Raw genomic sequence first — 13,871 nt, 5'->3', positions numbered from 1 at the left:
ATATAGTACATAGCAACTATGAGGTTATTGAAGGTGGACAGTGAACTTAACTAGTTACTAAGAATGAAAATCTGATGTGATTTTGTTCCTCATTCATCTATTCACTCTAAGGTAAGAGAAACCAAAAGAATGAGAAAAGTAGTGTACTATAGTTTCTAGTCATGATTAAGAGCAAAGCCAGAGCCTCAAAAATCAGCACTGACATTCTAGAATGTTGCTGCACTGTTTATCCCCAGGTCCTAGTCAGTGCCAGATACAAAGCAGGTGTGCACCTACTGGTGAATGAATCCCTTCATTCCTAAAGTAATGATTAAACACAGAAAACCCTGCCCACCTGCTTCTGGGTCCCTCCCCATTCTCACATTCAATTTTTAAATGAGCAAGTTAAATTTAATGTGTTAAATTACCTTTTTTCTTTTCTTTTTTGGGGGTTAAATTATCTTTTTCAAAGGTGTAACTATTAGTCAAGTAGATGAAGAAACATATTCTGTGTTTGCACCAACACCCTGTGCAATGCATGAGGCAAGAGAATTCATCACTGAAATCTGTAAAGATGATGTAAGTATGGATTTTATGTACTTGTTTTTTTCTATTTTTTTGTTTTCTTTATAAATCTTAATGGCTTATTTTGCACTTACAGCAAGAACACCAATTAGAATTTGGAGCTGTTTATACTGCCACAATAACTGAAATCAGGTAATATCAAGTCATATATTAAGGTGGTTTTTAAATTATTACAAGCCCATTAACTTCATACTTGTTTTATGTACTTTGAAGTCATGAGGCTTTTATATGGTAATTATGATAGTTATTATTTTATAAGGTGTAGTAGTTTTTATTTTCTTTGCCAGTTTGTAGATTTTTCAACAACGTGGTTCTATGCTTTTTTTAATTTTAATATTCTGTTCCCACTGAACTGTTTTCTTTCACCAAAATTTCTACTGTTTTATTGCTATTAAACAGACCCAAAACACACAAAGCAGTACTTCCTTTTAGTCACTGTTACAGCTGCATTGTACTTATTGTTTAATTAGCAGATGTTTTAATATGCTGGGTATGACCTCAAAGCATTTCTTTAACCAGCTACAATAATCAGAAAATCTCATTTTTTTTAAAAGATGCAATTTTTTTAAAGAAAATATTACCAGAGCTAGAATATTAGGAATAGTCAGATATTTAAAATGAATAATAAAAGGAAGTGGGATGATTTATTTCATATTGCAAATATTGAAAAATAAGAACAGTATCTTTTTTTAGTGTACTATAAAAAAGAGAATGTTATTAATTGATTTTTCCATTTTAAACATATTTAAACTGGGCATGGTGGCAGGCATACACCTGTAACCCCAGCACCTATAAGGCTGAGATAAAAGGATAGAGATTTGGAGGCCAGCCTGGGTGACAAAGTAACTTCAAGTCTAGCCTAAACTAGTTAATAAGATACTGCATCAAAAAAAAATTTTTTTTTTCATGCCATTTCAAACATTTTTAGAAAATATAAACAGAAATATAAGTGAGTCTATATCCATACCACCCTGAATGCGCCCAATCTCATCTGATCTCTGAAGCTAAGCAGGGTCAGACCTGGTTAGTACTTGGATGGGAGAAATATAAGTGAGTACACACATATTCTAAAAGCTTTTCCTTTGTCTCTGTCATTTGATTCACATGTATTAAAATATAGGAATTTTTTTATTGAAAAGTAAGTTATCTGTTTTAGGTAATCATAATTTTCTGAATTATAAGAATATATAAACAATCACTTTTACTTGTCAGTGGATATATTCATTGCTTTAACCAGACCTACCTACTTCTTGTAGAGACACTGGAGTAATGGTAAAACTCTACCCAAATATGACTGCAGTACTACTTCATAACACACAACTTGATCAACGAAAGGTAAAAAGAAACAAAAATTTAATTTATAACTCTATAAAAATAACCACATTGAAATTATCTTCACTGGTGAGAATTGGGCACTTTTTATATTATCAATTTGATTACAGAAAACAAAAATGGCAGAGTTGGGCATGGTGGTGCATGCCTACTTGGGAGGGAGAGGCAGGAGAATTGCAAGGGGTTGGAGACCTGAACTACATAGTGAGCTCAAGGCCAGCCTGAGCTACGTAGGGAGACCCTGTCTCAAAAAAGGAAAAACCCCAAAAACAAAATAACAGAAAACAAAAATGGCAGAGATACTGTAGCCTGCAAAAGATTTTACATTATTTTCCATAGATAATTTATGTTTTTCCTTCTAAATGTTTTAAGGTAAAGTAATATCTACAGCTAGCACATGAGAGCTACTAAAAATATGTGCTTCCCTGAAAATAAGACCAGGTCTTATATTAATTTTTGCTCCAAAAGACACAGGACTTATTTTCAGGGTATGTCTTTTTTCATGTATAATAATCTATATAAAGTCCCTGATTTACAAATAAGTTCTATTCCAGGAGAATGTTCATAAGTCTGATTCATTTGTAAGGTGACAAAGTGAGTCTTACAGAGTATTCCTGTGAAATTTTGCAGCTCAAATGTAAGTCAGAGACTTACTGTATTGAATTTTGAAGATTCATATTAGATACAACCAGGTACATTCATTATCAAGTGCACATGTTATTCATGATTTGTGTACTCCCATTGGTCATTTGGCATTACATCTCAAGTTCATCTATTTATACTGGTGTTTACCAATTCTCCAAAGACACCTACTTGGGTATTTATACATACTTAATTGTAATTTATATCATCATTTAAGTATTAATGTCAGCTATGGATGCATATGGAGGCCATACTCTTAACTGAAATAAATAGAACACATGTGTAAATACCGAATAGTTTCTTTAGTGTGAAAAAGTAAAAGTGTAAATAAGGTTCAGATTGTGTAATTGATAATGTGAAATAGGAAGAAAAGGGCTAAAGGAGTAGGGGAAGTGGGAAGGATAGGAGAAAGGAGAGATGGGAAAAGAAAACATGTAAGAAATAGAAACAAAGTCTTTGAAAATAGGGAAGGGTGGAGAGGTTGAAGGGAGGGCAAGGGTATGGAGAAAAAATAAACCAAGACACATCATGTACAGAGGTATGGGGGAAAAATGAGAACCAAGATCTGTCATGTAAAAGTACAAGATCCGAATGATGAATGTAACTGTACTGTATACCTGAAAAGTTCCAATAAACTTAATGAAAATAAGTATTAATGTCAATATATTATTTACACTACATATTTATATTATTTTATAATTCATTATACCTGTCATGTTAAAACACACATACTAAATGTATCCCTCCGACAGTTTATCTTAACTGGGGTTTATGTGTAGGGCTTATATTACAAAAATCCTGAAAAATCATGCTAGGGCTTATTGTACAGTTACGTAGGTCTTATTTTCAGTGAAATACAGTAGCTCTGTTTTCCCGGTTTTGTACTGAACAAGCAATCAGAGCAGGATAATTCGCAGAATATTTTTAACTTTATCTAATCTTTACTGTAGTTCAGACACCTGGAAAACTAAGAACGTAAGTCTATTTGACAAAATTGTGGGAAGCAGGACATTAGGAATAGCAGTTTTTCTATAGATAGGGTAATCAAAATGCATAATGGATGTTTAAATTTTAAAAATTTGTTACCGTAGCCAGGTGTGGGGATGCATGTCTGTATTCCTAGTACTTCAGAGACTGAGGCAGGAGAATCTTCACAAGTTTGAGACCAGCCTGAACTACATAGTGAGTTGAAGGCCAGCCTGAACTACGTAGCAAGACGCTATCTCAAAAACTTATTACAGCCGGGTGTAGTGGCGCACACCTGTAATCTCAGCACTCGGGAGGCTGAGGCAGGAGAATCGCTGTGAGTTTGAGACCAGCCTGGGCTACCTAGTGAGTTCCAGGTCAGTCTCAACTACATAGTGAGACCCTGTCTCAAAAAAACAAAACAAAACAAAACAAAATTTTTACAGTGAAAGATACACGGCTATTAATTCCCCTCAAAATACACCCCCTAGCTTCAAATACACTTATCCCATTGTTCTTGCCACTTTCTGAAGTCATTTTGGGAGTCCTATTTCTTGAGTGTCTTAATGAGATATATTTAAAAATGCAGTAGATGCTGCTCTTCAGTGCCATCCCATGGAAAAACATTACTGTGTATTCTCATCCCAATCTGGCTCTTCCCCAAAGGCAAAATCACCATGAAAGATAACCATTTTGAATTAATTCAGGATATGAAGGCAGCCACAGGAACATAAAGACACACAGTATCTTCACTGTAATGTTTTAAAATTTAAACATTTATAGTATTTTTATCATTCCTTGTATATTAGAATATAAATTTATAAAGAATAAAACAGGGGCCAGGGATTTAGCACAGTGGCACTGTGCCTACCTCATAAGCACAAGGTCCTGAATTTGATTCCTGATACTGGAAAAAAAAAGACAAAAAAACAAAAAATAGTGTATTAGTGATCCCAAAATAAGTATTGTACACAATGAAAAAGAGACCAGAAATAAACCTAGTTGTATAGATGGGACTGTAAATTAAAAATTGCATTTTCACTAGTGAAGAAATAGAAACTATTCAACAAATCACTAGTGTAATTGGTATTCATAAAGTAGTATCTCCATTAATTTTTATACCAAAATCTTATCTAAAGATCTAAATTTTAAAAGAAAATAGTAGAAAAAAGAAAATCTTGGGGTGGGGCACTAAAAGAAATTATGGATATTTTAATATAGTGATAACTCAGTTGTTGAACACCTCCAAGCTCAAACTTTCCATGACTGGAACAGCAAAGTTAAAAAAATCTGCTCATTGTTTGTAACATTGTTTGTAACTTTGAATTGAAAATCCAACTTGAAAACACCTGTATGAGCCAAGAGTGAGTCTCACATCACATCTCAAAGCAGACACAAAGGGTGACATGTCAGTCTAAGTGCTGCTCTTGTATAGACAACATATACTTCTTGTATTAGTGTGTTAAAACATTTATTGTGTTTTTGAGTGTGTGTGCTATGCATAAAAGATCAGAACCATGGCTTGAAAGAAAGCTCATGATACCAGCAGTAAAGCTAAGAGGGAAATTTTGAGAACAACAGAGTTTTTTGTTTGGTTGGTTGAGTTTTTTTGTTTTTTTGTTTTGTTTTGTTTTGTTTTTTGTTTTGGTACCAGAGATTGAACTCGGGAAAACCACTGAGCTAAATCCCTGGCCCTGAGAAAATAAGAGTTAAAGAAAGAAATCATTGTGAAATGTGTTAAAGTCTTGGAAAAATGAATTTATAGGTGTAATTTTGGGACACCAGAAGCAATTATTTGGTTTTCCATTATTTTTTAATGTAGAAATTATGTTCAGTTCTTGAACTTTTCATTGTCCAAACAGGAATTTGGAACAAATTGAGTTCAATGACCAAGGTGTCACTGTAATCTTAATGCTGGGAAAATCTTTTTCAGCATCATATCAAGGCCAAAAACATAAATAAATTGATAGAATTTGACTTCACTTTTTTAAATTATATGGCACAAATCACAGCAATGGTGAAAGATAAGTAACAACCTAAGGAAAATATGCTTATCTCACCTAACAAGGTCCTAATATATAGCAGGTGTATAGATTAATAAGAAAAATGAGAGCCACAGTTGGTGGTACACATTTGTAATCCCAGCATTTCGGGAGTCTAAAATGGAAGGATTGAAAGTTTGAGTCCCAGTTGGGACAGTTTAACGCTGTTAAACATTGCCTCAAAAAAGGGAAAGGTTGGAGCTCAGTGAGTACAATCTCCATTACTGCAAAAAAAAAAAAAAGAAAAGAAAAGAAAAATGAGGAAAAAAGAAAGACAATTATTTTGTTTTGTTTTTATTTTAAGAGTTCAAGGACAGCCTGAACTACACAGAGAGACTGTCTAAATACATACATACATACAAGATCTTTTACCTTTGAGATGAAAATTCCAGTGTGGGCAGGAGAAAAGACAGATGTTCTCATACATTGTTGACAGGAATGCAAATTGGAACAAACTTTTTTAAAGTTGTTTAGTAAATGTCTGTGATCGTAAAAATTTTATGTGTATGGTTTCATTGAGAGTATAATTAGAATAGATGAATAAATGATCAGTGCAACACTTATTTTACCTCAACTTTTTATTCTGAAAAAATGAAAACCTACAGAAAAGGTCAAAGAACTTCGAACATTCTGAACATTCATCCCTTTCACCTAGATTCATTAGTCATGTATTTGCCACACTGATAATTTAAACTATTTAAGGTAAAAGGGATTGGTCAAATTATATAGTTTGAAAACTCAGCTGTAGTGTTTCATATATTAATGAGAAAAGACATTCTGAACATAACAGTGAAAATCAGAAGATATATAAAAAGACGCAGAGGCCCATTTTTATAAATGCAATACAGAAACAACAGACAATTGAAGGGATACTCAGTGAAGTGATAGCAGTTATAATCTATAAGTAGAGTGGTTTTAGATAATTTTTACATTCCTCTAAAGACTTTTCTAATTATCAGATTTTATGATTGGGAAACCACTAAAACTTTGTCTACTTGGGAAAACACGAACTTCCATGGTTATAAGGTAATAGATTAATATGTTTTCTTTCAGATTAAACATCCCACTGCCCTAGGATTAGAAGTTGGCCAAGAAATTCAGGTATCTATGTTGAACTTTTTAGCTTTAAAGTTGTAAAGTGTACTTATTTTCAAAAGGAAAGTTGAAAGATTAGAATTAACATCTATGATATGTGTTATTTATATGCAGTGACTCTTGTTTGTTTGTGGTACTGGGGATCAAACTCAGGACCTTGTGCTTGCGAGGCAGGCGGCGGAACCACTGAGCTAAATCCCTGGCTCAGTGACTTTTTTAACCTTCAGGTTGCTTAAACAGACTCATTAAGGATTTAGGACATAACTCTTTCCCTCAACAAGTGTACAGTTTACCTAACAGCAGCCATCTTTAGAACTTTTAAAAAATACATGAGCATGTTAGCTGTGCACATTCAAGTGATTTGATGACAGACAAATGAGAACTGCGATAATTTTGATGGACACCTTGAATGACATCTTTGACGAGTTGAAACTGTTTCTCCACTACTTGAGACTAAAAGTTTTTGATCTTGTTAAGAGCCATGCTCTTCAGGCCTAGCATTCTGATAACAAAATTGACCTTTTTTTGTAGTCCTTTATGAGTGGATGAAAGAAGTCATTGCTGGGCCAGGGATTTAGCTCAGTAGTGTTGCTGCTAGCCTTGCAAGCTGAAGGTCCCAAGTTCAATCCCCAGTACCAAAAAAAAAAGAGAAGTCATTGTTGATGTAGGATTTTTCAGCTGTACCCCACTGTGTTCCATTTTCACCTAATACCGTGACCTGCATAACTGAGGCTACTAGCTTATTCCCCAAACTGTAGTACCATTGTTCAAGTAGCCTCTGGGAAAACATGAGAATTAACCTATCTCTTGTAGAAGATTGTTTTTTACATCAGAAGAGACTTTAAGCCTGCCACATTTCCTTCAACTTTCATCTTCCACAGTAAAACCAAATAAACTCTGGTGTGCTGGTCCCTTGAGCAGTGGTGAAAAAGATCTTAGTGACCTAAGTATAACCCCGTGTGATCTGTAACACAGTTATGTTAAGAGAGCTGTTATCTAGAATCATTCAATGTGGCTTTCATTGGCTTTCCAGTGCAGGGACTTCGAGAGAACAAAATGGCATAGGGTTAACAGAAGATAATAATAGATAATTAAATGCTTCATCTTTTTGTAATCACTTAACCAAATTATATGTATTAAGCATATACTTCCACATAGCTGTGCTTTCAGTGACAAAATAGAAACATTAATTGTTGTCTTATTTGGACATGTAATTTAAATATCTTAAATCTGGATGTCAATCAATGTGCTGTAACTTAAAGAGTAAATTTTTTTAACACAGGTGAAATACTTTGGACGTGATCCAGCTGATGGAAGAATGAGGCTTTCTCGTAAAGTGCTTCAGTCTCCAGCTACATCTGTTATCAAAACTCTAAGTGACAGAAACAGTATTATAATGGGAGAACCTATTTCACAATCATCATCTAATTCTTCTGGGTGATTTAAAAAAAAAAATAGAATTCCAGGGTGATGTTCTGTAGCAAATCCTAAGATGAAGAATTATATATAGTATAAATCAAATTATTTGTATTGGAGTACTCATTTACATGTGCCATTTCTTACATTGCAGGAATAATCTGTATTTGTTTATTCTTATTTACATTATAAATCAATAAATATTTATTAAAAGTAAACCATTTATACATCTTAGGGAAGATTACCCTTTTGTTTCTTTGGTTCTGAAATACCCAAAAACCTTAAAATAACAGATCAGGGATGGGGGTGTAACTCAATGGTAGAAAATTGCTACCATATGTGAGGGCCTGAGTTCAATCCCTAACATCACACACATAGAAAGATCACATACGATAAATAAATCTCTTCCTACATCTCATTTTTCTTCTTTGTATAGTTTTGCTTTAGTCACTTATTATGGCTTACCTCTTTGCTCAACAATGTTTTTTTCTTTTTTGTTGTTTTTGTTTTTCGGGGTTTGGGGGGGTTTGTTTTGTTTTTTTCTTTTCTTTTTTTTTTTTGAGACAGGATCTCACTATGTAGTTCCGACTGCCATGGAACTCGCTATGTACCTCAGGCTGGTCTCAAACTCAAAGCGATCCTCCTTCCTCAGCCTCTGGAATGCTGGAATTACAGGTATGCACCAACGTACCCAGCCTTTTTTTTTTTTCTTTTGTTGTTGTTGTTATTACCAGGGATTGAACTCGGATTCTTGTGCTTGTGAGGCAGGCGGCAGAACCACTGAGCTAAATCCCCAGCAGTTTTTCTTGCCTATAACAATTTTACAGACTGTCATTTTCAAAGCTAGGGTATATATCTACAGAATAATTACCAGTAGTGAGACTTGTTGAGAATTGAAGCCCACTGGGTGAGCAGAATAACTTCAATAAAGGCACAGCAGCATGAAGTGGCTGAAATGAGGAGACACCTAAGCAAGACTGAAAACCAAACTTCCAGATCACCAAAGGCAAACTCTTAAGGGACAATGAGATGGAACAATCTGAAACTCAATCACCTGGACTCCCTGTACTGGCAAAGAATGAGGATCTGAAAAAAAATAAAATCAGAGGGCTGGGGATTTAGTTCAATGGGGCTGCCGCCTGTCTCGCAAGTGCAAGGTCCGATGTTCCATTCCTGGTACCAAAATAAAATAAAATCAGAAATCATTTCTCAGATAACAACAGAGATGGTGTCCACAGTAAAAGACATAATTAATAACTCTAAAGCAGACAAAAATAAAAAAGACTAAGAGAGACAAAGAAAGCCACTTCATCCTTGTAAAGGAAATAAACTCAGAGGAAAGAATGACAATCATAAATATATATGCACCAAATATTAGTGCACCTAACTATAAAAAACAAATATTAACAGATATGAAAAATCAAGAAAGCACTAATACAACAGTACTGGGGGACCTCAATACCCCACAGTCACAAAGAGATCAATCAGGTAAAAAAATAACAAAATACTAGACCTCAAACTTGAACAAATGGACTTAATAGATGTTTACACAGTCTTTCACCCCACAAACTACAAATACATATTCTTTTCAGCTGCACACAGGTCGTTCTCCAAAATAGACTATATGCTTGTTCATAGAACATGTTTAAGTACAAAGGAAATGAAGTTATCCCCTATATATTACCAAATCATAGTGTAATGAAATTAGAGATCAATAGCAAAAGAAACCACAAGAACTTCATAAAGTCATGGAAATGAAACAGCACACTCGTGAACAACCAATGGGTCACAGAGGAAATTAAAGAAATTACATAGTTTCTACAATTAAATGACAATGCCAATATAACATCAGAATTTATGGGACACACAGCAGTCTTATGAGGAAAATTCATAGCAGTGAATACTCATATTAGGAAAACAAAGCAAGTTCAAATAACGTAATGCTAAACCTCAAGCTTCTATAAAAAGAGCAAAACAAGCACAAAACTCGTGGGCCGGGGATTTAGCTCAATGGTTGCTGCTGGCCTGCCTCAGACGTGCAAAGTCCCAAGTTTGATCCCCTGTACCAAAAAAAAAAAAAAAATATGCACAAACACAAAATTCATACAAGGGAGGCAATTACAAAGATCAGCATAAATCAATGCAATCAACACTAAGAGAATGATACAAAAAAATGAAGCAAAAAGATGATTATTCAAAAGAATGAAATCGACAAACCCTTAGCCACCCTTTCCAAAAAATGGAAAGTCCCAAATCCATGCAATTAAGAATGAAAAGGGTGAAATTACGAAGACCTTGCAAAAATCCAAATCAATACCTACTTTGAGGGCCTATATATACCAAAAAAATGGAAAACACAAGAAATGGACAGATTTCTAGATACATATGAATTAACAAAATTGAACAAAGAAGACCTCAAAATTCTAAAAACCCAGTATCAATCAATCAAATTAAAAATGTAATTTAAAACTTCACCAAAGAAGAAAATCCCAGATCCTGATGTCTTCATGGCTGAATTCTACAAGACATTTAGAGAAGAACTATTGCCACTATTGTTTAAACTCTTTAATGAAACTGAAAGGGAAGAAATACTCCCAAATTCATCCCTAGAGGTAAGCATCACCTTGATTCCAAAAGCAGAGAAAGACTGAACCAAAAAAGAGAGCTACAGGCTAATCTCCCTAATGGACATAGATGCAAAAAATGCTCAGTAAGATACTAGCAAACAGAATGCAGAAGATCATGAAGATCATACACCCTGACCAAGTAGGATTCAATTCAGGGATGCAGGGATAGTTCAACATATGCAAATAAATGTAATACACTGTATAAATAGAGCCAAGAACAAAAACCATCTCAATTCATTCAGGACAAGAAGAGATCTAGAATAGCAAAAGCAATTCTAGGCGACAGCAACAAGGTAGAGAGTATCACAATTCCCAACTTGAAACTATACCAAAGCTACAGTGATAAAACAGCATGGTACTAGCAAAGAAACAGATTAAGGATCAGTGGAACAGATTAGTAGATGGAGAAACAACTTCAGACATACTCCACCACCTCGTCTTTGACAAAGGAGCCAAACACCCTCAGTGAAGGAAAGATAGCCTCTTTAATAAATGGTGCTTGAAAAATTGGGTTTCAACTTACCAAAGATTAAAATTAAACCTGTATTTCTCACCATGCACTAAATTAAAATCAAAATGGATCAAAGATATACATAGTAGGGCCAGGGATTTCGCTCAGTAGTGCCATTACTTGCCTTGCAAGTTCAAGGTCTCAAGTTTGATCCCCGGTACAAAAAAAAAAAATTAAATATTGAAACAGAAACACTCAACTGGCTGGAAGAGAGGCCAGCTAGAACTCTTGAAGACTGGTGTAGGAAAATATTTCATGAACAAAACCTCAGTTGCACATTAACTAGCACAAAGAATCAACAACTGGGATCTCATCCTATTAAAAAGCTTCTGCAGAGCAAGAAACCCACAATGTGGAAAAAATTTTTTACCAGATGTTCCTCAGACAAAGGACTACTATCTAGAATATGTAAAGGACTTAGAAAAATCAGATTTCCCAAATTTATTAAAAACCCAATTCAAAAATAGGCATCTGAAATGAATAGACATGTCTCAAAGTAGTAGAAACAGCAAATAAACATGAAAAAATGCTTAACATCTCTGGTTATAGGAGAGATACAATGAAAATAATGCTAAGATTCTACCTCACCCACAAAGAATGGCTGCTATCAAGAAATCACCAAGTAACATATGCTGGTGGAGGTGTGAAAACAAGGAACCCTTCTCCACTGTTGGTGAGAGTGTAGACTGGTGCAACCACTGTGGAAATCAACATGAAGATACCTCAAAAAGCTAGAATTAGAGGTCCCATTTGACCCAGCTATACCCTGCAGGGTATCCTCCCAAAATAATTAAAAAAATCATACCACAGCAATATATGTGTACCCATGCTTATAGGAGGAGAGTTTTTAATACCTGAAACTTGGAAACAGCCCAATTGCCCATCAACTGGTGAATGGATAAAAAATGTGGAGTACTACTCAACCATAAAGAATGAGAAACTAAGAGCTGGGGAACTTAGCTCAGTGGTGCCACGCCTGCCTCACAAGCACAAGGCCATGTTTGATCCTGGGTACTGCAAAAAGAAAAAAATGAGAAACTAGAGATATTTATAGCTAAATGTATGCACACTGAGGCCATACTTTTTTTTTTTTTTCCCCCTGGGATGGAATTTAGGACCTTGCACTTGTGCAGCAGGCAGTGGAACCACTGGGTTAAATCCCCTGTCCCTGAAGCCATACTCTTAAGTGAAATAAACAGGACACAGATGTGTAAATACCAAATAGTTGCTCTGGCATGCATGAGAAACTAAAATTTAAATAAGGATCAAAATATATAATAGATAATGTGAAATAGGAAGAAAAGGTCCAAAGGGGAAGGGGAAGTGGAAGAGGTAGGGTAAAGAAAAAAAGAGAAAGGAATAAATAGGAAAAAAGGAAAAAATGGAAACAAAGTCTTTGTAAATAGGGAGGAGTGGAGGAATTGAAGGGCAGGAAGGAGAATGGAGAAAATATTAAAAACCAAGATATATCATGTAAAGGTACAAATTCCAAATGATGAATGTCATCATATTGCATACCTAAAATGTACCAATAAACTTAATGAATTAAAAAACTTTTTTTAAAAAGTGAAAAAGGTGAATCACAACAAACTGCTGAAATCTAGATTATTAGTAACTACCTTAAAAATCCTATACTCAAATAAATTGGAGAATCCAGAAGAAAGATTCCCAGAATGAAATTAATTACAAAAATTGAACAAAGAATATATAAAAACCCTGAACAGGCAATGAAATTGAAGCAGTTAACAACAACAACAACAAAAAAAACCAAACAAAGAAAACTCCAAGACCCAATAGTTTCACTGCTGAATTCTACAAGAACAGCAAGCAGGCAGTATTCCTCAAGCTCTTTAATGAAATTGAAAGGGAAGGAATACTTACAAAGTCATTACCCTGAACTAGCATTACACTGATTCTAAAACCAGCCAAGGACACCCGCCCCCCGCAAAAAAAAGAACTACAGGCCAAGCTCCTAGAATTAGCAAACACAGACATAAAAATCCTCAAAAAAATACTGACAAAGAGAATGCAAGAAATCATCAAAAAGATAATACGGTGGTAACTCGGTTTATGAACTTAATTTGTTTTACGATTTTGGGGAAGACAGCTGTGGTCATGTTTGCCACTTTTTGTTTGTTTGAGTATTTGTTTCTTTTGTTTTGTTAGTACTGGGTATTGAACTCAGGACCTTGCACTTGTGAAGCAGGCATGGTGCCACTGAGCTAAATCCCCGCCCCATGTTTGCCACTTGATACAGAGTTTGCAAACAGAAACAAAATTTTTCCAAATGCTTTTGTCTGTAAACTAAACTGTTTGCAAACAGAAGTGTTTGTTAACTAAGGTATTACTGCATATCATAACCAAGTACGACTCATCCCAGGGATGCAGGGATGGTTCAACATATGCAAATCAATAAATGTAACACATCACATAAACAGAAGCAAGGAAAGAAATCATATGTTCACCTCAAAAGATGCAGAAAAAAACTTTGACAAAATCCAACATTCATAATAAAGAAAATGTGGTATTTATTCACAATGGAGTACTACTCTGCCATAAAGATGAACTTGAGTCATTTTTAGGAAAATGGATGCACCTTGAGACCATAATGTTAAGTGAAATAAATCAAACACAAAAGCTTAAATGTCACATACTTTCTCTTATATGAGAAACCCA

General features: G+C 34.7%; 1 protein-coding gene across 1 annotated transcript in view; it reads left to right on the top strand.

The window, feature by feature from the left end:
- Positions 1–8,554, top strand: part of Pnpt1 (polyribonucleotide nucleotidyltransferase 1) — a 42,480-nt gene extending 33,926 nt beyond the window's left edge. The window contains exons 24-28 of the mRNA XM_010615869.3: positions 452–558; positions 641–696; positions 1,821–1,899; positions 6,600–6,647; positions 7,924–8,554. Of these exons, the coding sequence (XP_010614171.1) occupies positions 452–558; positions 641–696; positions 1,821–1,899; positions 6,600–6,647; positions 7,924–8,082 (449 nt within the window). The 3' untranslated portion in view covers positions 8,083–8,554. The remainder of the gene's footprint in view (positions 1–451; positions 559–640; positions 697–1,820; positions 1,900–6,599; positions 6,648–7,923) is intronic.
- Positions 8,555–13,871: the final 5,317 nt, after the last annotated feature.

The sequence above is a fragment of the Fukomys damarensis genome, unplaced genomic scaffold (assembly GCF_012274545.1).
Source record: "Fukomys damarensis isolate Sample0158 unplaced genomic scaffold, DMR_v1.0_HiC HiC_scaffold_2, whole genome shotgun sequence".
Taxonomy (NCBI): domain Eukaryota; kingdom Metazoa; phylum Chordata; class Mammalia; order Rodentia; family Bathyergidae; genus Fukomys; species Fukomys damarensis.
Note: the sequence above shows the minus strand (reverse complement) of the source record. Positions and strands in the feature narration are given on the sequence as shown.